This window comes from Myotis yumanensis, unplaced genomic scaffold (genome assembly GCF_028538775.1).
Source record: "Myotis yumanensis isolate MYYU_CA2020_CCGP unplaced genomic scaffold, mMyoYum1.0.hap1 SCAF_6, whole genome shotgun sequence".
Lineage (NCBI taxonomy): Eukaryota > Metazoa > Chordata > Mammalia > Chiroptera > Vespertilionidae > Myotis > Myotis yumanensis.
This window is the reverse complement of record NW_027223757.1, coordinates 6,433,921-6,460,994: the sequence shown is the minus strand read 5'-3', so window position 1 is coordinate 6,460,994 and position 27,074 is coordinate 6,433,921. Positions and strand designations below refer to the sequence as shown.

The 27,074-nt window shown below is 49.4% G+C and overlaps 1 protein-coding gene and 1 pseudogene across 1 annotated transcript in view; one reads left to right on the top strand and one right to left on the bottom strand.

Moving 5' to 3' along the window:
- TIAM2 (TIAM Rac1 associated GEF 2) overlaps positions 1 to 27,074 on the top strand; it is a 184,314-nt gene that overhangs the window by 154,448 nt on the left and 2,792 nt on the right. The window contains 11 exon segments of the mRNA XM_070417418.1: positions 14,026 to 14,205; positions 15,998 to 16,066; positions 16,571 to 16,696; positions 17,446 to 17,554; positions 20,323 to 20,502; positions 22,030 to 22,148; positions 23,100 to 23,208; positions 23,758 to 23,816; positions 24,430 to 24,535; positions 25,374 to 25,461; positions 26,073 to 26,227. Of these exon segments, the coding sequence (XP_070273519.1) occupies positions 14,026 to 14,205; positions 15,998 to 16,066; positions 16,571 to 16,696; positions 17,446 to 17,554; positions 20,323 to 20,502; positions 22,030 to 22,148; positions 23,100 to 23,208; positions 23,758 to 23,816; positions 24,430 to 24,535; positions 25,374 to 25,461; positions 26,073 to 26,227 (1,300 nt within the window).
- LOC139013327 (U6 spliceosomal RNA) lies at positions 26,860 to 26,923 on the bottom strand (annotated as a pseudogene).

Sequence of the window (27,074 nt, the reverse complement as noted above, 5' to 3'; positions counted from 1 at the left end):
TTAGGCCCTGCTTGGACCCGGGCTGTTTAGGGTATTTTGCTCACAGAAATCTAGACTCGAGAATAAGGAAGCATTTCCCTTGAAAATCACAGGCAGCCTGGCCGGATGGGTACAGCTGGGAGCGGGCTTTTGACAGCCCCACAATGTCGGCAAATGGTTCTTAATTGATCGCCTGCTCTCTCTCCGAGGGCACCCATTACTGTCACGGCTCTTTGTGCTCCCTGTCAGCCTCTCCTGTGTGGGGGAGGTGGTTTTCTCCCAGTGTTGTTAGCAATTATCTCGCACTACTGTTTGGAGTCTGAAAGGAATAAACAATTTCTTTTGCGGCGAGGGGGTTGAGGGAGTTTCTGGTTCGTTTCTGAAAACTTGGGGCGTGTGCAGCAGTCCCCTCAGAAACGCTGTTCTCTGCTCTCCGAGCTGGCTGCCGAGATGTGGCCCTGGCCTCTGTCCCCTCCACCTGTGCCCTCACCTGGGGCCCTCCCCTCCCGGCATTAGGAGGGGACCCGGAGGCGGGGGCACACCTCCCACAGCCCTGGCGCTGCCTGGGAGGAAGAGCGTGGTGGCGCTAGGACATCCTTGTGACTGTGACTTGGAAGCACATTTGGGTTTTTTTTTTCATTGCCTGGGGATGAGAGTGAGCGAGGACGGGTGGAGAACGCGTGTCTTACTCACTTCCCAGCAGCCGCCTGGAGAGGTAACCGTTTCTCCCCGAGGGAGCAGGTGTCTGCACTCTCCCTGCTGGTGCCCAGCGGGTAAGTGAACGAGGGTGCGTGCGGACCCTGGGGGGCGTGCCTGCATGGTGTTCTTTCCTGTGTCTGGAAAGTTGATTCACTCTGCAATGTCTGAAGGCTGGGATGCAGCCGAGAAGGTGAGCCTTTCTTTCCAGAAGGGTTTCTAGCAGTGACCCATCAGCTCTGTGAATACCTAAGGAGGAGAGAGTTTCTTTGGCTACTGGTTACTCTGGGGGGCCGTCACCGTTTCTTTCCTCCTTCCAAGGAGGCACAGCTCTTTCAATTGATCTCGGAAATCTCTCTGTCCGCTTAAAATATGAACATAGCAGGAAATCCAGGGGACATGTCCAATACTGACTCTGTAGAATGCGTTGGACAGGAGAGAGGAGTCATCTGGGGGCTGGAAATGATTTTAGGCTTTTTGTGAAATTCCCTGGGAGCGCAGCGCACAGTCGCATTGGGCTGGATGCTGTGGAAGAAAAGCCACGAGCCTGAGCCGTTTTCCACACGGTCAGCAGCCTTTCCCCTGGGCTACGCCCGATGAAATATTCTTCGGCTTTTTAGAGGGATTTTATGTAAGCACCTCGTGTGGTGCTGGCAGTGATTATTTTCGTAGTTTGTGGGCGTGTGTTGATGGAACAGAGAGCATCGGAAGCCGGAGATGCTCCGCGTGAGCACTGCGTGTTGTGCTCTTTGCTACGGAACCAGGTTGAAGATGCTTTTTGTCCCGATGACTTTTTCAAGGTAGAATAAAGGGACCTGCCCTCATGGTTATGCTTTAGTGCAAAGCACAAGCACCACTTGCATTTAAGAGTTAATGCCTGCTCACCCCCTTAGCTGCACCTTTGGCGTGTTTCTGTTTCACGTGAGTGGCTTTTAAGAGCTCACATAGCTAAGAAGCTAAAGAGAAAGAAAAAGATTCTTGGGCATCGTTCCCTGCAGCATTCTGGAGCTATACACCTGTCTTACCTTTCTCTGAGTCTCCTGCATTATTTCAAGCTCTGTTCGGCTGTAAGATGTTTTTGTTAAGATATAATTTACTTGTAAGTATTGGCCTTTCTACGTGGCTGCTACACTAAACACGGCTGCTACACTAAACACGGCATCTTTAAATGGCCAGGGCACCCCAGGTGAATGAACCGGGAGAGCACCCTCAGAGCAAACCCATTGTCCCTGGAAAACGACCTGGGGTCTGACACCCTCTGGCCGTGAGAACCTTCCGCAGGTTGAGTTGCAGGCAGCCTTTGCTTGTAGGCACGGGTGTCATGGAAAGAACTCTTGACCTGCTGGTTGGAAACCCGAATCCATGTCCTGGTCCACCAGGTGTTCCCCGGTGTGACTTGGGACAAGGTCCCCAACTCCTCTAAGCTTCTGCATCCTCAGCGATAAGTAAAAATAGCAATACCACCAGCCCCGTTGTGGGTCAGACGATCGGGTATGACTAGAAGCACAAGAATAAGGGCTTATGAGGCTAAAAGTCCCCCCTTCCCCATGTGCCTCACATAGACATGCGTCTGAACGCTTTCCCCTCTGCACATCGGGGCCTGCCTCCACCCTCTCAGCTGCCTGCTAGTCTTTTTGTTGTTGTTTGTTAGTCCTCACCTGAGCATATTTTTCCATTGATTTTTAAAGCTAGTGGAAGGGATTGGGAGAGACAGAGAGAGAAACATCCATGTGAGAGAGACACATCGGTTGGGCACACGCCCCAACTGGGGCCAGGGATCTAGCCTGCAACTGAGGTACGTGCCCTTGACTGGAATAAAACCCGGGACCCTTCAGTCCACAGGCCGACGCTCTAGCCACTGAGCCAAACCGGCCAGGGCACCTCCTAATCTTCTTGAGGTGAGTGTCAGCGGGCAGACCCTGCTGAGCTGTCCCGAGAGATGAAAACAACTGAAAACCAAGGGCCTTGGCCATCGAGTCCTTTTAGCTCGGGGTCGTCTGCAGGAAGACAAAGCCTGCCCGCCTTCTAGCGTGGGCTCCCAGCCCTGCGCTGTGAATGGCTGACCTCGTGCAGGGCTGCTTCCAGGGACTGAGTGAAGCTCGTGTGCGTTAGGTGTGCGTTCCCCTGTGGCAGGAGAGGGCTGGGGAGGCTGAGGTGCTGGGGCGGCTGAGACACATTGCGGGTCTTCCAGACTTCCTGCCTTTGGGCCTCGGCAGGCGCCAAGGACGCAGGCTGGATCCCAGCTGAGCTGCTGCCCACCAGCTCCCGGGTGCCTTGTTCTCCTTTTCTGGCCCCACGGTTCCCTTTGGAGGGACCGGGTGCAGGGGTGGGACGCGGTCAGTGCCCGGCTTAGTTTGCATTGGTGTCTGAAAGGCCATTTGATCTTTGTGGTCAGTGGATTTGTTCTTAATTTCCCATTTTCTGAGCTGCGGGGTGCTAGTCCTGCTCTTCCTGGTCTGTCCTGGATCCTCAGGGCTGACGTGTGGGAGATGCGAGCTCTGCTGGGTGTGGCCGGAGGGGACATCGCTACAGTGGGGCACACAGAGTCCTGTCTCTCTGTTGCTAAGGACCACTGACTAGCAGGTGGAATGAGAAATGACTAGAAGCACAAATATAAGGGCTTATTAGGTTAAAAGTCACCCCTTCCCCATGTGCCTCACGTAGACACACGTGTCTGGACGCTTTCCCCTCTGCTCACCGGGGCCTGCCTCCACCCCCAGTGCCAGTGAGAACCAGAAGGAAGGAGAGAAAACCAGCTCCCAGTGCAGGTGTGGGGAGGCCCAACTGTGAGCCCAGCAGTAACTTGGGGGAACCCAGAGGTGAGCGCCCTGCGCCGTGGCTGCCCTGCGCCGTGGCTGCCCTGCGCCGTGGCTGCCCTGGGCCGTGGCTGCCCTGCGCCGTGGCTGCCCTGCGCCGTGGCTGCCCTGGGCCGTGGCTGCCCTGCGCCGTTGGCCGCATGGCCAGCAGTGTGGGAAGGGAGAGCGCTCTGTGTCCGGGGGAAGGAGGATGGACAGCGGGAGGGACTCTTAGGGGATCTTGCTGGTGGTGACCTCTCCCCGCTTCCTCTCAACCGTGGCTGCAGGGCAGGGTCCTCGGGGTTTAGGTTAGGTCAGGTGTGTCCCTGGACAGAGCAAACTGACCAGTGGGAGGGGCTGTGGCCACTGGCAGCGCGTGGGCTGACTGGGCCCACACACAGACACCGGTGAGGGATCAGGCGCCGGGACTGCTGGTAGACCCAGCCCAGCTGGGGCGCGGGGACCACAGGAGGCCGTGATGTTACGCAGATGGTGGCGCAGGCTTGCGTGTTCTGTGCTAATATCAAATACAGGCAGTGGCGGCATGGAGCCTGGGGACTGGTCTGGAAGGCAGGCTGCAGGGTCTCTGCTGTGGAGGCCGGGGGCAGCCACACCCCTCCCCGTCCTCTCCCCTCCCCCATCTGTGGAGTGAGGACGGTCCCCCTGACTCACAGTGAAGCGGGAAGGATTCGGTCACTGAGTCCCTTTCTTCCTTTTCTCCTGGGTAACTGGCTTTCCTGTTCACAGTGCTGGTGCCCTTCTAGCTCTTTCTTCCCTCCTTCCTTTCCCACCTCTCCCTTCCTTCCTGCCTTCCTCTGGCCCCTGCTTCTCACTCTCCTCCACACTTTCCCTTTTCATCCTGTTCTTCTGGGGGAAAAAATAGTTATCGAGAGTCATCTTCGGAATCCCAACAGGAAGAAGAAAGGAGGAAGTCATGTGGAGGCGGGAACCGCCCGGCTGGGCTGGGGATCAGGTTGGGGGTTGACTATTAATGCTTTACTAATATGTGTTTTTTCTTTAATGTGCTAAGAGACATGGAGGAGTGTTAAATAAATAGCAACCCCCCTCCCCCGCCCCTTAAGTGGCAAATAAATATTAGGTTGAGACCAGAAGGGACAGTATTAATGATGGTGGTTGGACATCCCTGGATTGTTGAGAACCAATCATAACATTGGTATTTTAGCATTGTGAAAAATTTTATTTTCTGTAATTAGTAAAAAAAGAGTGATTTGGGAGGGGGTGGGACATGAATTTAAATTTTTACTGCAAAGAAAATGTTATAGAGCTCCCTTAGGTCAAATAGACAGCTGTTGGGTGACCAGGGGCTGGCTTAGGCCTCAGTCCAGGGCCCCCACCTGGCCACCGCCCATCAGCGAATGCTGCCCCTTGTGGCTGCTCACTGCTCTCTGTCTGTCTTGAAGGACCAAGCAGGCACAGCCACATTCTGGTTGTGGTTGGCCACTGTTGGGCGCCATGAATCTTTTCTCTTATCTTTGCTATTTTCCCAAGACCGGGGGTTGGTGCAGCTCGTGTTCCGCTGCTTGTTCATTCATTTTCACTCAGCCGATCTCACGAAGGGCACGCTCAGGGCTCGCCCTGGCCACGCGGTTGACACTGTCATGTGAGGCCTTCACGTATTTTGTGCAGAGACTGTCGTCAGAGGGAAGCTGGGTACATGGAGGTGTATGCAAGTCTCAGTGTTTTGTGTTTTATGCCTTTCATTCCTCAGAGCTGAGTCTCACTTCTTAAAAAATACATTTTTTAAAAATTGATTTTAGAGAGGAAGGGAGAGGAGGAGAGAGAAAAACATCGATGATGAGAGAATCACTGATAGGCTGCCTCCTGCACGCCCCTCACTGGGGATGGAGCCCGCAACCTGGGCATGTGCCCTGACTGGGAATTGAACCCTGACCTCCTGGTTCATAGGTCAATGCTCAACCACTGAGCCACCCCGGTCCCAGCCCCACAGTGTGGCTGCTTTGACTTTAAAAAAAAAAAGTTGTGGAGCATTGTTCTGCGTCACATTGCAATTTCCTCTCTGGTCTCGGCTCCGAGTAGACCTGCGTGCCACTCTGTGTCAGGGGCGAGGCGGCCGAGGGAGGACAGGCCGTGGAGAAGCTGCCCACGAGCTGTCACACGGGCACACGTGGGCGCGTTCACGGCCTCAGATCCCAGCCTCTACCTGCTGAGAGGAGAGACTGGAGGTTAGTTTTGCATCTTGGTCTCCTGCTGTCCTTGGCAACAGCATGAAGAACAGGGCCACCAGGACTGTGTTTGTCACTCACATGGGAGGCAGGAGAAGACGGAAGGTATGTGCTTCAAGCCCCCTCCCCGAATTCTGTTTTTTTTTCTCCTTTTCATTCTTTTGTCGCTGCCTCTCCTCCTCCTCCTCCTCCCTCAGTTTGCTTGTTCCGCTTCCCGCGCGTGCCTTCTCCTCTGTGGTTTACCTTCCCTCGAACTCTCTGTGCTGCCACCTGAGTTCTCCTGGGTTTGCAGAACACAGAAGCAGAGGAGGAAGTGCTGCGATGTGCAATTGCTTCCACTTCTGCCGGGCTTTGCTGAGAAGCCACAGCGTTGCTTCACCTAGGGGTCCTCTTCCTACGCCTCAGGCTGCTTTGAGCTGGCCTTGGAATTCTCTAGATTCCACCCCCTTCATTCAGTCACAGGACAAAGGATAAGCAGATGCTCGGGGACTGAGGCATCGGGACAGGTGCCCGGCCCTCCTCTCTGTGGCCCTCGGAGGCCTTGATAAGGTGGCTTTATATAGATGCGTTTCCAAGATAGAGAGCCAGTAATCTCAGGTGAGATTTAAAAGTACTTTGCTATGTCTGGTGCTTTATTTTTTTAAAGATTTTTTTTCAAGGTAGGGTTCCCCACTGGAGCTCCATTCTTGCAGAATTACATTTACAAAGACCCCAAATAATAAAAATGACCCCATCCCCCCAAGGGGTTGAACATGTCTTCCTAAGTGAACTTTTTGTACTCTTGCTTTGCTATTCTTTGCTGCTTTTCCTGCTCTCTCTCTCTTTTTGGGAGGAACATTGCAAGAAAAAAATGCACCATTCAATGTCAGAAATAGTGGGTTAAAAAACAAGTCCAGCAGTAAGTGTCCTAATAGTGTCTGTCTTGCTATTTCCCAATATTGCCAAAATATTTGTATATATTTCTAATACATCTATCCAAAAATATCTCCTAAGAGAACGCTCTTATATGGCAACAATATGTCAGTGGTGACCCAATAAAAAGACTGCGTGGACAATGGCAGAGTTACATTAAGAGCAAAGAAAGACAGACGGCATTAGTCTGTGTCCCAGTGGAGCCCATCTGTGAGGGTTGGGAGACCCAAGGCTTAGGATCCAAAGGAAGGCGGACCAAGCCAACCAGATGGAGCCAGCCGGGGACACAGCCCCACTACAACCCAGAAGCGGATCTAAGACGCCAAGTAATGTTAACAAGGAGCTGGAATGGTTTCCTGAGCCCCTTAGATCTGCTCTGGGAGCTGAGTCCTCGGTCTGCCCTGCCCTGGAACCAGGTGTTGCCCTGCTGTTGGTTTTCTAGGTTAGGGAGCCAGGAGCCCACCTGTTACCACCACACAGGAAAGGAAGGAGGAGTCAGCCGGGGGCAGTCTGGGCGCAGGCAGTTGGGCAGACAGGTCCTGGTCAACGGTGGACACAGCCTGAGCTGTTAAACCCAAGTGAGCATTCCCCTCCCCCTCGCCCCCCTGTCAGGGTTCAACTGTAATGTCCTCAGTCTTCTGTTTACAGAATAGACTTGCCCAGAAAGTTGGTGGCTAACAAATTTGTCCAAGCTCTAGTCTGTCAAGAATTTGAATAGAGTTGGTGTTATTGACACATTTTCTCTTCAAATAAAGCAGTGATTTTCAACCTTTTTCATCTCATGGCATATACAAACTAATTACTAAAATTATGTAGCACACCAAAACTATATGTTTTGCCGATCTGACCAAAAAAATAGGTGTAATTTTGATTCATTCACATTGGATGGCTATTGTTGTATTGGTTGTCATTTTTTTTATTTGACAGTCTAAGGGAAAAGAGGTTAGTGCCCCTGATTAAATAGTCAGATATTGCATGTTTTAAAAATACTTGTGGCACACCGGTTGAAAATTGCTGAAATACAGTGACAAAGACAGAAAAATAATCTCAACTCCTAGAACATTCTAAGACTATGTAACATTAAAGACCTTTCCCGAAACAAACAAACAAACAAACCAAACAGTTCAATAATATGGCATCAGTGGCCAAGAATCAAGTCAAAGACATAACTCTTGAGTAGAAATGCTGTGTGTAAGAAAACCGGCAGTAAGCATGGAAACCAACCAGAATGCTAGTGTCAAATGGAAACGTTAACCATTAAAGGGAGCGTAATTGTCAACACACAAGTTCAAACGAAGTGATGTGATTCTCAGAACAAAAGCTGGTTAGAAAAAATGGAAGGAAGAGAATAACAACGAAGCTGAGACCCGACATAAATGCCTGTGGATGGAAAGTGGGTGGAGGGGAGTGAGGTGGATGGAAGCATCATAGTTAAATATGCTTTCCACAAACAGCGAGCCGGAAGATGCTGGTTTAGAGGCGCCTTTATCCAGATGAACATTTAGGATGAATGTGAAACGATATAGGTAATCACAGAAAGAATTTAAATATAGGTCTCCGTGCCCACGTCACAGGAAAAGCAAACGGAATCATCCAAAAGCAACACAAGTGAAAACTGTTAGAGGATGTAAGAGTCGTTTTTCTGAGGCCTGGATCCGAGCCAGGTGAGCCGCAGGTGTTTTTGCTTTGTTGTTGGCACAGCTGAAAGCATGCTACACCAAAGGGTTGATGCCTTATGTGAAGTCAGATGTCATCTGTAGTCTTTGGAAAAAGATAGAAAACTCATTTTTAAATTTATATTTTACTCACGGAAAAAATTTCAGAATAAGGTTGTATAGGTTATTCTGAATTTTAATTCAGACTTAATTTCAAAAGGAGAATCTTTTTTGTTCTGGGTACATCTCTATCAGGGGTTGGTGAACTTTTCCTGTAAATACATGAGGCTCTGGCAGCCACTCAGCTCTGCATTTCAATGTGGAGGCAGCGTGGACAGCTGGCAGGTGAATGAGCACGGCCGAGTGCTAATAAGACTTTATCTGCATCAACACGTGGCAGCCTGGCTTTGGCCCTGCTCTCAGGCTCCACCCTTACCTGACCTGTGTGTGGCAGGTGGGGTCACTGGTCTCTATGCCATGCTTTTGCATTCAGAAGTCGGGAAGATTCTGGCCCACGCCCGTCTTCCAGGTTGAGCAGGTTTAAGGTGACCTTAGATGTAAGCCGTGTCTTTTTCTCTGGGTGAAAGATGGAAGAGAAAATGCAGGCCCTGCCACTGGATACGTAGACAGGACGAGCTGTTTTGTGTAAATTACATAAGAATGACATGGAAACATCCAACATTGTATGGGAAAGATGCCTGGGCATGCGGAACGCTGTCCTGGCCCTGACACATCCTTGGCAGGGAGAGCACGTCTTATTCATTCCCGAATTCTCACCAAACTCGAGTTAAATAAAGAACCGAGCAGAAGGCAGGCAGCAGGCCTGGTCCACGCTGGCTCGGGCTCAGCGGCTTCCTCCGAAGAGGGGCCTGTGGTCTGGGAGCCACAGTCACAGGTCCCTCCCTCCCTCCCGGCACACAGGTCTGACAGCCTTCTCGGCTGCTTGGCACACGCCTGCCACAGCGGTGCCCTCTGCCGGCTGCGGCTGGCTTCCCTCTGGATGTCCCCTGGCCACCGCCTCCCTCCGAGGCCTTTGCACAGGCTTCGCCTTCTCTGCCCCCCATTTAGCTGCAGCCCAGCCTGCTGGCCCTCCATCCCCCCCTCCACCCCCTTTTGTTCCTCCCTGGAGCCCTGACGCGTGTGGCTGAGATACTGCGCGCTCCACTTCCTGTCCTCTTGGTCCTTGTCACCTCTCTGCCTGTGTGAAGGTTGGGGTCTCCATCTTTTGCTTCTTAGCACCGAGCACAGAGCCCAGCCTAGAGCAGGCGCCAAATTAAAAAACTGCTGAATAAATGAAATTGGATTGTTCTGGCCCTTCCTTCAGGGAACTTGGAGGAAATGTATTCTTCTGCACTTCTAAAAATAACAGAACTTGGAAAACTGAACTCCCTGTGCAAATTCTAACTGTTACGCCGAGCCTGGCGCCTTGCGGAGGCTCTGCACGCGTTACTCCCTGACTCCCCTCCAGGCCCCGGGCGGGTGAGCCCGGGAGGAGCGGGCCCAGGCTCCCGATGGCGCTGGTGTTTCACGGGGAGGTGACGGAACCGCGAGCAGCGTCCCGAAACGGATGATGCCTGTGTTAGGGTCGCCAAAGGAGGTACGTGCAAAGCCGAAAGTGGTAAAGAATTATAAATGCATTAGGTCATCTGGAACCCAGATGGGCTGAACCCCCAAATGACGCCAGCCCCAGGGATGGGGAGCCGGAGGTTTTAAAGGACTCCAGCGGGCTTTTTCGGCAGGGAACTCTCTGGGCGGGTCCAGGTCCTGGGAAAGGAGAGGGGAGAGATAGTGGTCTTAGCCAGTTGAGGGGAGAGAGGGGAGACAGGCTGGCTTTGCCCCATGTTCTGCCAGATCCTGGCAGGGTCCTGTGCCATCAGGGTCCTGCCGATACCTCCTCGCCCCTCATCTGTACAGTCTGGGCGGGGATTAAATGCCAGCAAGTTCTGTGAGACCCCCTCCCACCACTCAACAAATTCGAACTCCCTTTCCTCCTGCCCCAGGTGGTGACTGAGGGGTGACTTATTGGAATAAGCCCTACTGCTTCTTCATCAAGGAAACTGATTCAGAAATGAATCCATGAAGGGCCAGAACTCGGAGCTTCTGCATCATGTCTGTGCTTGTCACCCCATCAGCACACATACGTGTAAAAATATCTCAGCCAAAAGTCACTATTCCTAGCAATTGCTTATCAGAGACACCCCGAATTCCACCTTCAGCAGGCCAGTGTTTGTAGCCATCACTGAGAACGGAGGACTTGAAACATAGCCAGGTGAGCCTTTCAGGCGCCATCTCAAACCACATTCACAGCCACTCCTTTTAATCCTCACGGCGCCCCGGGGAGCCCCCGTTTGGGGCGAGGAGGCTGGGTCGCACCTGAGCACTTCACTGTGGTACCTTAGAAAGAACACTGGCCATGAAAATCTTGCCTAAACATTCCCTCTTCAAGTTCATCTTACCAGAAGTGTTCGAAAAATGAATTCTGATTTTCTAAAACGGCGAGAGACTTTATTTTTAAGATCTTGTTATTTTAACACTGCATTGTTAGGTGTGAATTTTGACATCCCAGCAAGGCAAAGCTGTCATCTCACCAGCTGCCATTTAACTTATGGTGCATTTTGTCAGGTCTTATTTTGTACAATATATGTGAGTTTAATATAGATTCTATAGAACTGGAAACTTTTTCAGGACTGCAGAATTATGTTGTCTGAGATTGTGGTGCAGAAATACCAGTACAGAGATTTCAAATAAGTGAGTTTCAGAGTCTGAGTATCATTATCTTGGATTGTTTAGCTCAGTTAGTAGAGCACCAGACCCGAACTCCAGGGTCACAGGTATGGTTCTGTCTGCTTCTGCCTGTCTCATGAGCTCAGTCCACACACCTTTACCTGGCCATCCTTCCGTACAGACCCTGGGACAGGGTGATCTGGCTGGAGGCAGCACCATGCTGGCGAAACCAAGCAGTGTTCGCTATGCTGATGGGTATACCAGTTGTCCTCACTTGGCTACATGTGAGCATCACTTGGGAAACTTCTTTCAAATGCCCATACCTGGGGCCCTAGAGATTCTGATTCAGTTGGTTTGGGCATGTATATTTTTTAAGCTCCTAAACAAAGCCAATATGTGGCAGCCAGGGTTGACAGCCACTGGAGAGGAGGACAGGATTGAGAGAGGGGGGGTTGTTACATTCCCTGGTGCTCCGTTAGGATGCTCATGTCCCGGAAGAGAAGGAAGCCCCTTTAGGCTGCACTGCCCTCTTTGGCGTTTGCTCTGTGTCATTCAGCTCTCAGGGCATGACTGAAGTGTCGGCGTTTCTTTAATAATGAATCATAAGATTCCATTGTTTTACAAGAGACATTTTGATAGATCAAGCTGCCTTGATTGGAGCCTTACGAACCACATCTGTTTTCTTGTCCTTGGACAATTTACCCAGAATGAATGTGTTCTGACAGGTGTTAGCAGAAATGTGCTTGTGTTCACAGCTCAGGACAAAACTTAGTGGATCCTGTGTGTATCCAAGGAGAATCATTCGTACTTACACGCGGAGCTTTTGGAGAATAAATTCTATTATATATGTTTATATGTCTAGCTGGAGGCTAAGTGCCTGTTTTATGGTTGGTCTGACTTTTGTACCAAGACTAGTGTGAAAACAAAAGAGAAGCAGTTCTGTTTAAAAGCCCCAGGGCCTGGGAGTTCTCTTCGCTGACACCTGTGGGGGCCTCACTCCCACTGCACCTGTGGCTTATCCTGTGGTCCTTCCTTAGAACATGCACGTTCCATGACCAAGTTACAACCCACTCCCCCACTGGAGCCTTCTCAGGCGGCTCCTTCAGAGTGACGCTTCCGTTCGTTGAGGTGTGTGACCTTTCTCATCTGTTCCACACAAGCTTGCGTTCCTTTCCCAGCTGCCTTGGCAAGTCTCTTGCAGAAACAGCCTTCTGTTTCTTTGCAGTCTGAGCAGGCCCTCAACTGGTACCCGTGAAATTGACTTGAAAGACTAGCCCGGATCAATGTTGAGCTTTATTGCTGAAGTAGATTTCCATCTGTTGAAGACACTGTTGGGGGGAGGGTAGGCCAGAGAGGGAGAGAAGGGAGGGCAGGAGCACCCTGCTTTCTCTTCGAGGCCCTGTAGCTTCTCAGGGGGCAGCTCGGATAACAAGCACTCACTGGCCACTGAGGGTGACCAACGTGCTTGTGGAAGATGTTCATGCTCTGAAATATCCAAGCAAAGAATGAATTCAATGCATATTAGGAGATGCTGGACATGTTCAGCTTCTTACCCTGGACAGAGTGACAGAGATCAGGCGCCAAGCCATTGAAACCAGAGGGTTTTAGTTGAGGGACAGAAAGTTGCCACGATAGATGGATATTAGTTATTTACATTGGGACTCAGCTGCTTTGTTAGTCAGTAATATTTTCAGGGCAACAGAGGTGACAGAATGCTTACTGTCAACCAGCCTCTGAGCTGGGCTCTGGGGGGGCAGGGGTGAGGGGCAATGACAGAGAAAGGCGTGGCCTGCCCTTGCTGGTTCACAGCCTGGCGGGTGCTAAGCTGGGCTGGGTAGAATGGAAAGATAGATGTTTTAAATGTAATCTGATGGTGCTCCAGGCTCTGTGGAGGCAGGTAGGAGACCTTCAGAAATTTTATACCGCCAGCCGAGGGCAGGAGCATACAATGGGTTCTTCTGGGGAAGGCCTGATTGCACTGTGTGTGAGTCTAACTAGGAAGGTGCATTGAAGGTTGTTAGTCCCCGGACATCCCTGCTCCTTCCTGCCTCTCAATCTGAGACTCTGTTCCCACTACTTGGAATGAGACCTTGGCTTCCCCAGCCCCTGGGTCTGGCTCTTCGCCCCTCTGAGGTTTCCCAGAGCCCGTTCACCCAGTTCTCCCAGGCCTCCCGTGTCACTGCTCCCTGTCTGTGCCCCCGGGGGTTCTGACCCTTTCACGGTAGAGACCTTACCTTTCCTGTAAGTCTCTGTCTCTACTCTCCTTTCTAGCTTCTACAACAGCTCAACCTTTACACTTTGCTGCTTGGTGCAAGACTGCAGAGCTAATGGTTAGGTTTGAGGGCCGAACCCCAAGTCCATCGAAGCATCCTAAATTTTCTAAGTCTAAATCTAACGCGCCACAATTAGAGTCTTGGCTCATTCCCGCTGTTTTACATGGGAGAGTGAGCTGTGTCAGGCCAACCACTGAGGGGACAGAGTGGACCAAATGGGGCTCTTATTGTGCCCTTGGTGAGCCGGGACATGATCTTAGAGCAGTGGTTCTCAACCTTCCTAATGCCACGACCCTTTAATACAGTTCCTCATGTTGTGGTGACCCCCAACGTCATTGTTACAAATGGAACATAATTAAAGCATAGTGATTAATCACAAAAACAATATGTAACTATATATGTGTCTTCCGATGGTCTTAGGCAACCCCTATGAAAGGGTCGTTTGACCACCAAAGGGGTTGCGACCCACAGGTTGAGAACCGCTGATCTTAGAGAAACCTCAGCAGCATCGCAGAGAGTGAGCCTGTGCCTCCTTCTCTAGCTTTCGTACTAAAGATGCACCTACTCACCAGCTCATGACAATGACAAAGCATCAGGTGGAGATACTGAACCGTGCAAGCTCAGACCTTCCCTGCCGGCATCTTAAGTGATAGAGTGGTTTGCAGTGGACACAACCATCTGCCCATGAGCTTCCCAGGCGGGGATGGAGGCACTGGTTATGTCCTTGGTGGGCAGTGGATAGTAACGGACAGTCTCCTGTACATTTCCCACTCTCGTCCCCTCGCAGAGTGCCGAACAGATCGCTGCGCTGTGTAGGAGTTATAACGCCACCCAGGCCACCAGCATGGAAGGACCGCGGGAGGGCCAGGACCCACCTCCGAGGCCCCTGGCCCGCCACCTGTCCGATGCGGATCGCCTCCGAAAAGTCATCCAGGAGCTGATGGACACAGAGAAGTCCTATGTGAAGGTGAAGGCGGGGGCAGAGCATGCTGTCCTGCTCTTTCAGTCTGTGGTGGGGAGTGGGTATGGTGGCAGGGGTCCCCGGGTGACACCCTCCGGACCCCACCATGCACTGGAAGAATTGCTGCAGAGGAGGGAGGGAAGGGGGAGAGGGTGGAAATGCTTCGAGGACGTGGAAAAAATTAGATCTCGGCTCATTCGTTACCAAGGTAGCTTTCACTATGGAAACAGATGTTCCAGTTTGTGTGATCTGTGGAAGGGAGTCTGCCGGCTTAGTACTGGGGGACGGAGATCACTTTAGGTGATGAGAAACGAGGCACAACTGGTTCACAGGCGACCTCTGAGACGGGCCCCAGACGCCACCTGACGGTGGTCCCTGCGGGACAGGTCCCTCCACTCATGTCCCCTCATCATGGGTGTTCCCACACGGCAGAGGGGGCTTTGCTGAGCATCTTTAGAGCCCAGAGAACTCGCTTGTTTGCCTCGGAAGCCCCTAGTTAGTGTTGGAGAAACATTAAGGATACAGGAGCCGGGGAAGGCAGTTCTTTTGCTTGAAGTATTTGCTGAAGCTTTGGAACTATATTGCGCTCACTTGGTTGGCTGATTGCTGAGGGCAGCATGGAAAGGCGGGCTGAGCACGCAGGCCTGGCCCAGCCCAGTCCACCTGAACGGCCTGGGGCGGTCCCTCCTTCTCTCTCCTCTGGGCTCCGAGACAGGTGTGCCCTTGTGGCAGCTTTGACATGCGAGCCCCGAGTTACACCTCGGTGTGCACACACACGGCTGTCACCTTTCTCCTGACGAACTGAGCTTGCCTTTCACCAATGTCACTGTCATTGTGTCTGGACTTTACCAAAGGCCCTACTCAGAGAGCTCAGGAGAATGACCCAAACCCCTTCTGTTGGTCCCATGGGGAGAAAGGAAAGCTATAGAGATGACATTTTCATTTCATTTCCCATTACGTCTTGCCCCACATCTGAGGGGGGGAAGTGAGGTGAAAATCCAGGGAGTCCAGACAGGATTTCTGCATCCTCCTGGGAGCAATGGTGACCATCCCCACAGCCCCGGGCGCCGTGTTTGAGGCCGCAGAGCCCTCTGACAGCTCGAGGCTGGTCATGGAGCTCTCACCAGGAGCCCAAGGCCCTTTTTATCGCTGCTGTTGCTTTTTACTGTCAGGCCACGTGCACTGGGAGGGTTGTTTCTTCCTGATGCTGGGAGAGTGGAGATGAATGTTACGGCTGTGCAGGCGATGGCCTCTGACCCCGGAGCACTCGCTGCCCGATTCCTCTTAGGGCCTGGGTGTCGCAGTCTTTGGCCCTGTGGGTCAGCACAGACCTACCCTCGTGTGTAAGTCCCCTGAGCAGCATCGGCTGGCACGGGGAATGACAACGGCCGGTCACTCTCTGACGAAATAATCAGTCTCTTGTGATTCACACACATCTTCATGTTTTAATTCCTTTTTGCTGCTGACATTTGACATGGAGTTTTACTCGTTCTTTCATCTAACCTGGATCTCTGCATGCGACTTGGAAACTTCAACCTGTGTGTGTTCCCTGGGCTGTGATTTAGTAACTGCTCACGTCTCCAGCTGCTGAATGGGTTGTGGTTTTGACCTCTGAACCCAGTGAGCAGCAATGACCACTTTCAGGGTCGAGATGAGCAGTAATGGCCACTTGTAGGGTCGAGAATTTCAGCAAGACACCAACTTCATCGTTCCTAATGGGAGTCTGGAGCTGTGGCCGGGTTGCTGGAAACTCGTGGGTATTTTAGAAACGTAAGTGCCAAATACTCCTGTCTTTCAGGATCTGAGCTGCCTCTTTGAATTATACTTGGAGCCACTTCAAAATGAGACTTTTCTTACCCAAGATGAGGTAAATAATCACCTCCCCTTTGTCCCTTAACCACAGGCTAGTCGCTCTGCCCTTTAGTGTACCTCCTAGGAGATTCTATCTACTGATCCCCGAACGTCCAAGACTTCAGGGTCTTCAGAAAAACCCCAGCGTGGCCTCCTCCAAAGCTGTGGACAGGGCCTCTGGCATGAAGCAAAGTGTATTGCACAAATGCAGGACCGTCCTTTGTGTAGCAACGTTGTGGCCAAAAATTACTTTTCCATGTATGACATTTTAAGGTTGAATCACAGGAATTACTTCCTTTCTTTCATTTCCCCCCCAATTTGAATTCTGAAAATTTTACATCCACTTAAAAACTTATTTTAGAATTATGGGGACAAGAGCTGTAAATTCTGTGTATAAAGTGCCCCCATAATGAAGATGCCATATTCTATGAAGGGTATACTTGTCTGCTCTTGGTGAGTGACTATGACCTGTGGGTCTAGACCTGTTGCTAACACCCTCTCAACTCCCGTCTTCACATAGATGGAGTCGCTCTTCGGAAGTTTGCCAGAGATGCTTGAATTTCAGAAGGTGTTTCTGGAGACGCTGGAGGATGGCATTTCAGCGTCGTCTGACTTTAACGTACTTGAAACCCCCTCGCAGTTTAGAGTAAGTGTTTTAGACGGCAGTTTAAAGCATAGAGTGGCGGGTCCAGTGCAGAATTCCCCCTTGAGGAAGGATCTGTCCTGGACGATCGATGGCATAAACTTGGTGCCTTCGTTGCAGTTTCCCCCGGGCATGTGGTGACAGTAGACCACATTTTTGTCCTGGAGTCGGTGCTCAGGAGGTTGGAAATTTGCACAGCACGATTTCTGTGCCAGGTGCCTGGGTGCAGACCATATCCACACCTTCGCTCAAGCCACCTAAAGGGTGTGCAGGCGATGGCCTCTGACCCCGGAGCACTCGCTGCCCGATTCCTCATCCACGTGGTTAAACTGTCCTGACCTTCTCTCCTATGGAGGGAGCCCATTTCCAACATGAGCGCTGGCGGCTGGCAGGAAGCCACTGCAGGGACGGCACAGACAGCATCATGCCTCTGAGTAGAACCGCTTCATTAACGCGCCTCTCAGCCCGCTTGCTGGTACATCCCTTTGTCAGAGGTGTTTTTGTAGAACGTTTTCGTGTCCTTCGATTGCACACCCTGCCCGTGGGCTCCTCCACCGGGAAGTTTTCAAACTGCAGCTCTGCTAGGGCAACGCCCGGCTGTGTTGCAGTCCCGGCTTATTCCAGTCCAGCGGGCGCCTGCTCGAGGCCTGAGTGTGTTTGTATCTGAAAGACAGGGCCTGGAGACACCAAAGCAGTAGATGCCACAGACGCCCACTAACCCATGTCTGACGGACTTCTCCATCCCTTTCTAGAAATTACTGTTTTCCCTGGGAGGCTCTTTCCTTTACTATGCCGACCACTTCAAGCTGTACAGTGGATTCTGTGCTAATCACATTAAAGTACAGAAGGTTCTAGAGCGAGGTAAGTTACTCCTAACTTTTGAAGCTGTGTTTTTTACATTTTTGGTTGTTAACAAAGATTAAATTTGTACCTAACAAAGAGGAATAAGTGCAATTTTAAGGGATCATGTTCTGTTTTTTATTTCAATCTACTGGTGAAAGTGAAAGTCCTGAGAGCAGAGATGTTGCTTTGCCACGTGTCACTTTGCTGTGAAAATACATCTGAATTATTTTTCGCCGAATTCCTCGATCTAAAAACTTGGAACCATAAGCCCTTGGATGGGGGTAGAAAACGTACAGCATTTTCTTCCTTCTTGTGAATCTTATTCTTTTTTTTTTTAAAATATATTTTATTGATGTTTTACAGAGAGGAAGGGAGAGGGATAGAGAGTTAGAAACATCGATGAGAGAGAAACACCGATCAGCTGCCTCCTGCACACCCCCCACTGGGGATGTGCCCACAACCAAGGCACATGCCCCTGACCGGAATCGAACCCGGGACCCTTCAGTCCACGGGCTGACGCTCTATCCACTGAGCCAAACTGGTTAGGGCGTGAATCTTATTCTTAAGCCCGAGAAATCACTGCGAAACACCACCATCAAGCTCACAAGAAGTGAGCTGACTAAAATGAACGCTTCTTTGGTAGAACGGGGGGAAAACTCACACTTGCTATAGTTCACATTCTACCAGTGAAGTACCTTTCATCTCTCCACCCTTTTATCATCTCACTTGATCTTACTGGCTTCAATTAAAGACTTTTACTTTTTTAAGTCCAAGTAGACTGGGTAGTCAACCCTCATCGCTCTTCCCTTTAGCCAATAACAACCATTATTCTGTGGAGCTGGCAGATGCCTGAGCTCTGGGCTCTGAACTGCTATGGGTCAGCTGGTGGGCACAAGGCCAGCACATGGAGTGGGCAGGCCAGTCTGTCCAGCCGGGAAAGTGTATTCAAACATTTGATGACGACAGTGACCTTCTTTGGTGTGGAGGTGTTGGAGGGTGTCTTTGTGTTGCAGTCACCGTCTTGTATCATCAACTTGAAGTTCAGCTTATTCCTGTAATGCCTAAACTAGGGATGCTGAACTGAGGCTCTTCTAGTACTGAGGGCTTCTTTCAGTCACCGCAGACCTGTCTAGGAGTGAGGTTAGAGTCTCTCAGATGTCTTCCTCCCCCATTCTTTGGAATCCTCATTGCTGGGAGCAGAGACGAAGAGGAGGAACCATCAGTGATGCAGACACAGGACTTCAAGCTCAAAGCTGTGAGCAGTAGTAATGCAGTCCTTGAGGAGAACACCAAACAAATGCAGTTCCTCAGGAGTCCACTCTGCTCGGCTCCTGCAGTGGAGAACAGTTTATGGAAACACATGTAATCCTATTTAGGTTCATCGGAACTGTCTCCAGGAAAGGTCACCAGGCTTTCAAGTGTACTTGGAAATAAGATATGAACCTACCGAAGCTTGAACTGTGATAATGTCATAAATTTTCAGGATGAAAATGACTCCCCCAGCATTTGAATGCCTTCTCTAGAATGAAGGATGGCCTCCTGTGACCGTTCCCATTGTGATTTGCCACCTCTAGAAGCCAGTGAATCAGAGTGCCCCTCCATGACACTGCCCATGTTTGAGGAGGGCTCTATATTTGAACTTAGTTAATTGTGTCAACAGGGTATTGGCAGCCAAGCTAAGTTCCAAGCCTTTCCTCTCTGCCATCAAATGCTTCTTCATGGCATTGTCTGAGAGGACCCAGAGTTTGCTGGTCAATGCTTCTTTCTCAAAACCTGTAGGGTTTTTCCTGACACTGAGTGTTTAACCAGCTCCATGACTCAGCTCGGCCACTCGGTGTAGATCCAGAACTTCAGCCTGTCCTAGAACAGGCTCAGGTTTAAAAGGGAGGCCGGAGTGCTTCACAGTAACCAGACCCAGCCGAGATCTGTCTTCTCTAGTTCTTCACACACAGACCTGACTCCACTGGGATTTCCTCCCAGCGCACCAATGGTCTGCTCAATTCCTCCATCATGAAGAAGGGCCATGTCACCATCCACTGCATCTGACAGTCTCATTCAAATGGCACTGCATCTCCTAAAAGGTGTAGACTTTGCCTTTGTAACAAAACTCCAAAGAAGGGTAGATCTTCAAATTGGCTTAATTCCAAATAGCTGGTCAACCAGTGCCTGCAGGTGGGATCCAAAGCAGTAGTCGGTGTATCCACCAGGGCTCTCAAAACTAAATGCCCTCGGATTCCCGAGCACACCCTTCACGACACTGGACACACAACAGAGAGGCAGTTCTCACCGCTCCTCTGGTGGGAGGTTTAGATTGCTCAGAGCTGGAGAGGTGAAGGCTGCAGGGCATATCAACTTATTTTAAAGGAAAAAAAGATACTGCGTTATGAATAATGTGGTAACCATTTGTGCTAGGACTGGAAAAAGTACTGGTTTATTTTGCTGTATGAATCTTTGGGGGAGTATGGATAACACTGTGTTGTGGCTTTAGGATTGTTTGACCTCACTCGTTAGGTTCCTATGACAGTCTCTCATAGGCCAGTGTACCCTTTGGTGTGTGGACTGTGCCATTCTGATAGTGAGTGAGCTCCCTTTGCCCGCGGGAGTGGTCACGCTGTGATGCAGAATCTAGGCTGACAGCTGGGTGCCTGACCCTGTCGCACTGGGGAGCTTACTCAGGAGTGGCTTTAGGACTGTAGACGTGCATGATCAGTAACTGCATAAAAACTGAATGAAGTAGAAGTGCACCATCCCGCTGTGCTAAGAGTCTTCCATCCATGTGCTTGCAGCCAAAACGGACAACGCCTTCAAGGCCTTCCTGGATGCCCGGAACCCCACCAAGCAGCACTCGTCCACGCTGGAGTCCTACCTCATCAAGCCCGTGCAGAGGGTGCTCAAGTACCCCCTGCTGCTCAGGGAGCTGGTGTCCCTGACGGACCACGACAGTGAGGAGCACTACCACCTGACAGGTGAGGACAGCGGGCCGGCTGGGCCTACCAGTGCCCCCTGTGTATTAGAAGACATTTCTCAGTACTATGACTGTTAATCTTAGTTTTACTGTGTGGGAAAAGTTAGATATATGACCATCCCTTCAGATGGACAAAACATTCGGCAAAATGATCTCATTGGAGTAGCCCCAAGCTAATCTGGAGGGATGATTCCATTTTCATTTTTTAAAAAAGGTAATAAGCCCAGGGTGTGAAATGGGTTAATTCAGGTCACTGGGTTAGCAAACAACTGTGAGAACCGAAAACCAGGCCTCCTTTCCATCTCGGTGAAGTTCTGTGGCGGCTGCTGCTCACAGTGCTGCTGATGGAATACGCTGGGTGAGGCTCCACCTTGTGGAACTCTCTGAGCAGAGCCAGACTCAGAAGCCAAACTCCTAAGGACAGATTATGCTTCAATGTGGATGCCGATGTGTCTTCTATTGTCACCCTGCAAATCATCGGCCTGAGATACAGTCTGTCCAGTACCCAGAGCCCCTCAGTTTGATAGCAAGTAGAGGATCCCGAGGAGACTGTGCTGGATTAGAGAGAAACGGGTCATTCTCCGCATATCAGAACCAGGAGGGCAGCTAAGCTGCATGTAATACACCCGTGGAGATGGAAAAACTTACTACATGTTACTATCACTGAATAATAAACACTGAGAAGAGTGTAAATTAAACTGGCTCTTTTACTATGACAAGCATACTTTTATGTCATAAGTACCAAGGACAAAATATTTTTGTATGAAAATTAAATTGTACAAGTAAATGATACAAATTACGATTATTGTTCCAAATACTGTATGTTAAGCTCATTTCACATCAAGATCTTTAAAAGGATTGCTAAGAATACTGCCTTCCACAACTCCCTCCACACTGTATGAGGTGACCTGAAATTTTGCTTTTGAGCTTTGGCAAAAACATCTTGTCCCTCCACAGGCCGGTGTAAGAAGTTACAAATAAACACTACGCACAAGTGCTGACAATTTCTCTGGCAATTAAGCATTTACAGAGACATTTCTAAGTCCTTGTTAAAAACTGTTATGGATCACATTCCAGTAACTGGTCTAGGAGAGGCAGAATTCTGCAGGTGCCCTGTGGAAGTCTGGCTGAATACTTAACCCTTCTTTCTGCACCGCAGCTTTCTCATCTGCACAATGGGACAGATTACAGTTCCTAGAGTCATCAAGTTATTGTAGAGATTAAATGAGATGATTCACATCATTTACCTATAACAGTACATGACAAATAGCAAGTGCTCCATAAAGGGTAGCTATTATTATTGTTGATGCTTTTTACTTCCTGCCTCATTTCAAAGAGAATTTGAGTTGGAAGATGATTCTGTTCATTATAATAACTAGATTATAATGGGCTGTTTGAGTCAAACCTGATAGTACTGCTGTGAGAACTGGCTTCGAATCCTGGCGTGAATCTTGAGCTTTTTCATTACTGCTGTCGGATAGGATTGGAGACAAACATTATAAAATAAATATGATTCCTTGTTTTGCAGAAGCACTGAAAGCCATGGAGAAGGTAGCGAGCCACATCAATGAGATGCAGAAGATTTATGAGGATTACGGGACCGTGTTTGACCAGCTGGTAGCGGAGCAGAGCGGAACAGAGAGGGAGGTCAGTGGGACTTCTGCGTTCTGAGGCTGCATGCACCTGCCCCCCGGGTCTACGGGTGACCTTCACACTAGAACCCCTGTTAGGGCTTTCCTGGAGGAGAAAATGCCTTAGGTTCTCATTTTGATCTTAATGCTCCTAATAACCCAGCCACACAATTTAGGTATAAATGTAACAAATTAATTACATTGGTTTAAAAATGCAACCTTATGTTATGTACCAAAGACAACAAGAAAGGTCCCTGAGCTCTTCCTCCTTGTGGGCATGAGGTCAGGACATCCCAGAGGTGGTGCCGACATGCTGAGTGAGAGCAGGATAGACAGAGGAAGTGGGAGCCAGCACGTGGAGAGAATAGGGCCTGTTCTTTTATTTTTTTAGCATGAAATATTGGGGGCTACCTCCTTTCTTATAAAGGTAGTTAAGTAGAATTTGACAATTTCTATATATTTTTTCCAGCTGATTACTAAATTTAGAATCTTGAGCTTTTCAAGTCTATATATAAGGAGCAATGTATTTTAAGTAGAAAAGGACAAGAAGAAAAAACAGCTGGAGTTTGTTTATTACAGCCAATTTCAACATTGGTACTTTCTACTAGCAGGCCTAGTGTCCTCGATGGCTTAGAGATGGTAACTGTGCTAGGTCCGCGGGCAATGCGAACACAGGCACTGTGGAGGAACCTTGTCACTGTGGTCAGAGGCACGTCTCAGCCACAGGGAATATGTGCATTGGAGAGAATGCCTTCACATGTGTCACTTTCAAACAGTTTGATGTAGGCATACCTAAATTGTGTGGCTGCTCCTGTTATCAACACTTCCACTACTTAAGGCCCCAAGTTTACAGGGATCTTAAAAATCAAACAGAATGTACTTGCATGTTAGCCATGACCACACCTATGTGATTCACTCTCCAACATGCACCTACGGTGGTTTCCACCCCTGCCCTCCTGTTTTCCAGGTAACAGAACTTTCCATGGGGGAGCTTCTGCTGCACTCGCCCGTGGCCTGGCTGAATCCGTTTCTGTCTCTAGGAAAAGCCAGAAAGGACCTTGAGCTCACAGTATTTGGTAAGTAAACTTGGAGGCTGGCAGTAATGAAGAACTCGCTAAACCCTCCAATTTCCAGAAGGGCTAGAATCACTGAGTTTTTGACTTTACTACTTAAAACTCCATTGCTCTGCATACCCACGATCTTGTCCCGCCTGCTGCCGGCTGAGTGTCACAGGAACAGAGCTCCGAGGCTGTTCTGAACCCTGCCATCTGAATAGTTCGCTGCACTTCACAATGTCTTATTCTCGCTGAGCGCTGGCACAGTGAGCGTAGACGTGCGTTCTCCCTGAGATGAGCACCATGTCCTCAGGCTTCAATAAAACAAAACGAGATTTTTTTTTTTTAAATGACAGCATCTACTTCAGACAATAGCTCTTAAATAAGCAGGCACGTCTGCACAACTCAAACATGACAGAGGAAGTGCCATGCAGTCACTCACGGGCTGGCATTCTGAGATCCCGGAGCTTCTGAGCCTGAAGAGCTTTTTGTTCACTGAAACACTCAGCTCTAGTCCAACCTTGAAGTTTGTAGAAAATAATGGAAGACTTTCTCTTTTCTTTCCTTTAGTTTTTAAGAGAGCTGTCATATTGGTTTATAAAGAAAACTGCAAACTGAAAAAGAAATTGGTAAGACAAGAATGAGTTTTAATTAAAGCTACCATTTCATGGCTGTATTTTCCTATTAATGTTGAACTGAGAAGCCAGCTAAGAACCCAGGCATCACTAACTGGCATTACTTATTCCCCGGTAATGACCGAGTCCGATACTCAAGGTATTTCTTCTTCTCAAAAAGATTCTGTTTTAAAAGACAGACAAATACCCATGCTGGGCCTGCACAGAAAATCAGCTTGTACGTCCCTGAAAATGGCCCAGGTTTCCTCCATACACATGAGAGTCTTGCTTTGTTTTCAGATGACCCTTACCTTGACTTAAACAAACAAACAAAACAAAACTAGCTGTGGATACTTATAAGCCATCAGCTCCCCATCAGTGATAATGTGAAGACGCCGAAGGCTTGGTTGTCATTCTTGCTTGGAAACCTAAAACTCTGTGCCCCCCAAACCATGACGCTGCCCTATCCCCGCCAGCTGTGAGCCCTTGAGCACTGGGAGCAGCCTGAGCACTCACACTGCAAGGAACCTGGCACCGGGTTTGGGGAGGCTACGGCGACCACACCGTGCACGCGTGCCCCTGGGCGAGAGCGAGCTCTGACACTTTACTGGGGACTTTCCTATTACAGCCCTCGAACTCCCGGCCTGCACACAGCTCTGCTGACTTGGACCCGTTTAAATTTCGCTGGTTGATCCCCATATCCGCACTTCAAGTCAGACTGGGGAACGCAGCAGGTAACTGTTTCCTGTAGTACAAATGCCAAAAACACATTAGGAGACTTACTTGGATTGTGGAATGAAATATAGGTAAGTTTTGATGTTTTATAGCAGGAAAATGAGGATGTTTCCCCAGAGACTTCTGAAGGAAGGAAGGACTGATGGGTGGCTCTTCTCAGCCAAAAACCTTTCTCCACCATTTCCTTATTTTTACTATCAACACTTTTGAACCTAGTATCCTTGATACACCCAAATTTGTTAAAGGAACAAAGGTCCCCCAACTTAAATTTTTACAAGTTTCGATACACCAGAAAATTCTTTAAGATAAAGCAGCAGCACAAATGATGTAAAAACAAGAAAAAACCTTCCATCTGTAAAACACGGAGGGATCCTTCCAGAATAACCGTGTTCTGCTGACACGGCCCTGGTGACGGAAAGGACCCGCGGGGTCAGCGCGCAGGCCGCTCAGGTCCCTGTGTGTGTCTGTCGGAGAGCTGACGCTTCCCAGAATGTGACTGAACTCCTGGCCAGCCTCTCACCTCCAGCACCCGAGCGCCTTCTCCTCACTGTCCTTCCACAGAAGGGGGTGGAAAACAGGACCTGTGTAACCTCTTCCCCAGAGAAATGGAATCCAGGGATAGGGAGGGAGCACTAAAATGGCAATGTAAAAAGTAACTAAAAAGTATTTCACTTTTTGTAAGTATTGGTGAAAGTCAGACATAGAATGAATCATGAGAGTCAGGTCGGGAACAGTTGACATTTTGAGACGTGACTACATGGTGAGTGTTAGAGCTCACAGGTGTTCTGAACAGGCTCTCTGGCAGGTGTAGACTCAACTCTCTCACCCTTAACTCAGGGACGGAAAACACTTCCATCTGGGAGCTGATCCACACCAAGTCAGAAACAGAGGGGCGGCCGGAAACCATCTTCCAGCTGTGCTGCAGGTAGGACTCACCCCCCGAATGAGGCCGCGGGAATGACATGGAGTGGGGAGCTCTTAACAAGGAGGGTTACTTTTAATGCCCCCTGAATTTTGGTGACTTCAGGATCACAGCTCACACACACTCCCCACAGGGCAGTGGTGGCCCTCGTATAGAACACACTGAATAAAAACCTACCCAAATCCGCCTAGCTGGTTTGCTCAGTGGATAGAGTGTCCACCTAAGGACCAAAGGGTCCCAGGTTTGATTCTGGTCAAGGGCACATGCCTTGGTTGCAGGCTTGGGCCCTGGTCTGGGCTCGGGCAGGAGGCAACCAAGATGCTTCTCTGTCTTTCCCTTTCTCTTCCATTCTCCCTAAAAATCAATGGAAAAATATCTTTGGCTGAGGATTAACAAAAAACAAAACAAACAAAAAATACCCAAATCCTAGTGCCTCACGAACTTCCGTTCTCCCTCCTTTGTAAGTGAGGAGACCAAGGCACAAGGAGGTTGGCGAGTGCTGTCAGTCTGTCCTGAGAGCGGTGACGTGCCACAGCAGGACGAGGGGACAGGGACCGGAAGCACAATGACACCGGACACTAACGCTCTTGCTTCTCTCCATCCCCACCCCCCAGTGACAGTGAAAGCAAAACCAACATCGTCAAGGTGATTCGATCAATCCTGAGGGAGAACTTCAGGCGGCACATAAAGAGTGAATTCCCCCTGGAGAAAGCCTGCAAGGATCGCCTGGTACCCCTTAAGAACCGCATTCCCGTTTCAGCCAAATTAGGTGAGAACTTTGCTAGCCTCCTGCGTATTCATGAAACCCCTGAGCTTCTCTAAAAGGAGACATGCTCTTGTAATACAGGGGTATTTCATCACTCTAAATTACCAGACACCCAAATACATGGGGGAGGGGAGTGGGGAGATGGCAGTGGCAACTTTGTTTCCTCTTAAGAAACCTGAATCCGCCTCTTGCTCCCACGCCTCCTTTTATAAAATACTAGTGGCCTGGTGCACGGATTCGTGAACACTGAAAGGAATTAGAAGAAATATTTTAATATCGCTATTCACCCTTTCTCTAAAACAGAAGTGTCAGAGATGAGAGAAAATTAGTAAAATGTATATGAAAATATATAAATTAAGTAATAACATGATATAACAACAGCAAAGACATGATATAAAAATGACTGATAAATTGATTAAACTTATTCTTGTATCTCCCTGTACATCACATTAAGGGAAAACCCTTTCAGAGTGCTTGACTAATTTCCCTTGTGATGAAGTATTTACAACTTTAACATCACACACTCTTTGAACCGGAGAAAAAGCAACATATAACTGACCATGTGCAAAAACAGGTTCAGGTAGGAATATTCCTACTCTGTCTAGAGCAGGGGTCCTCAAACTTTTTTTTTTTATAGGGGCCATGCTAATCTTCTCTGTATCGTTCCAATTTTAGTATATGTGCTGCCGAAGCGAGCACCTCAAACTTTTTAAACGGGGCCAGTTCACTGTCCCTCAGACCGTTGGAGGGCTGGACTATAGTTTAAAAAAAAACAAACTATGAACAAATTCCTATGCACACTGCACATCTTATTTTGAAGTAAAAAAACAAAACGGGAACAAATACAATA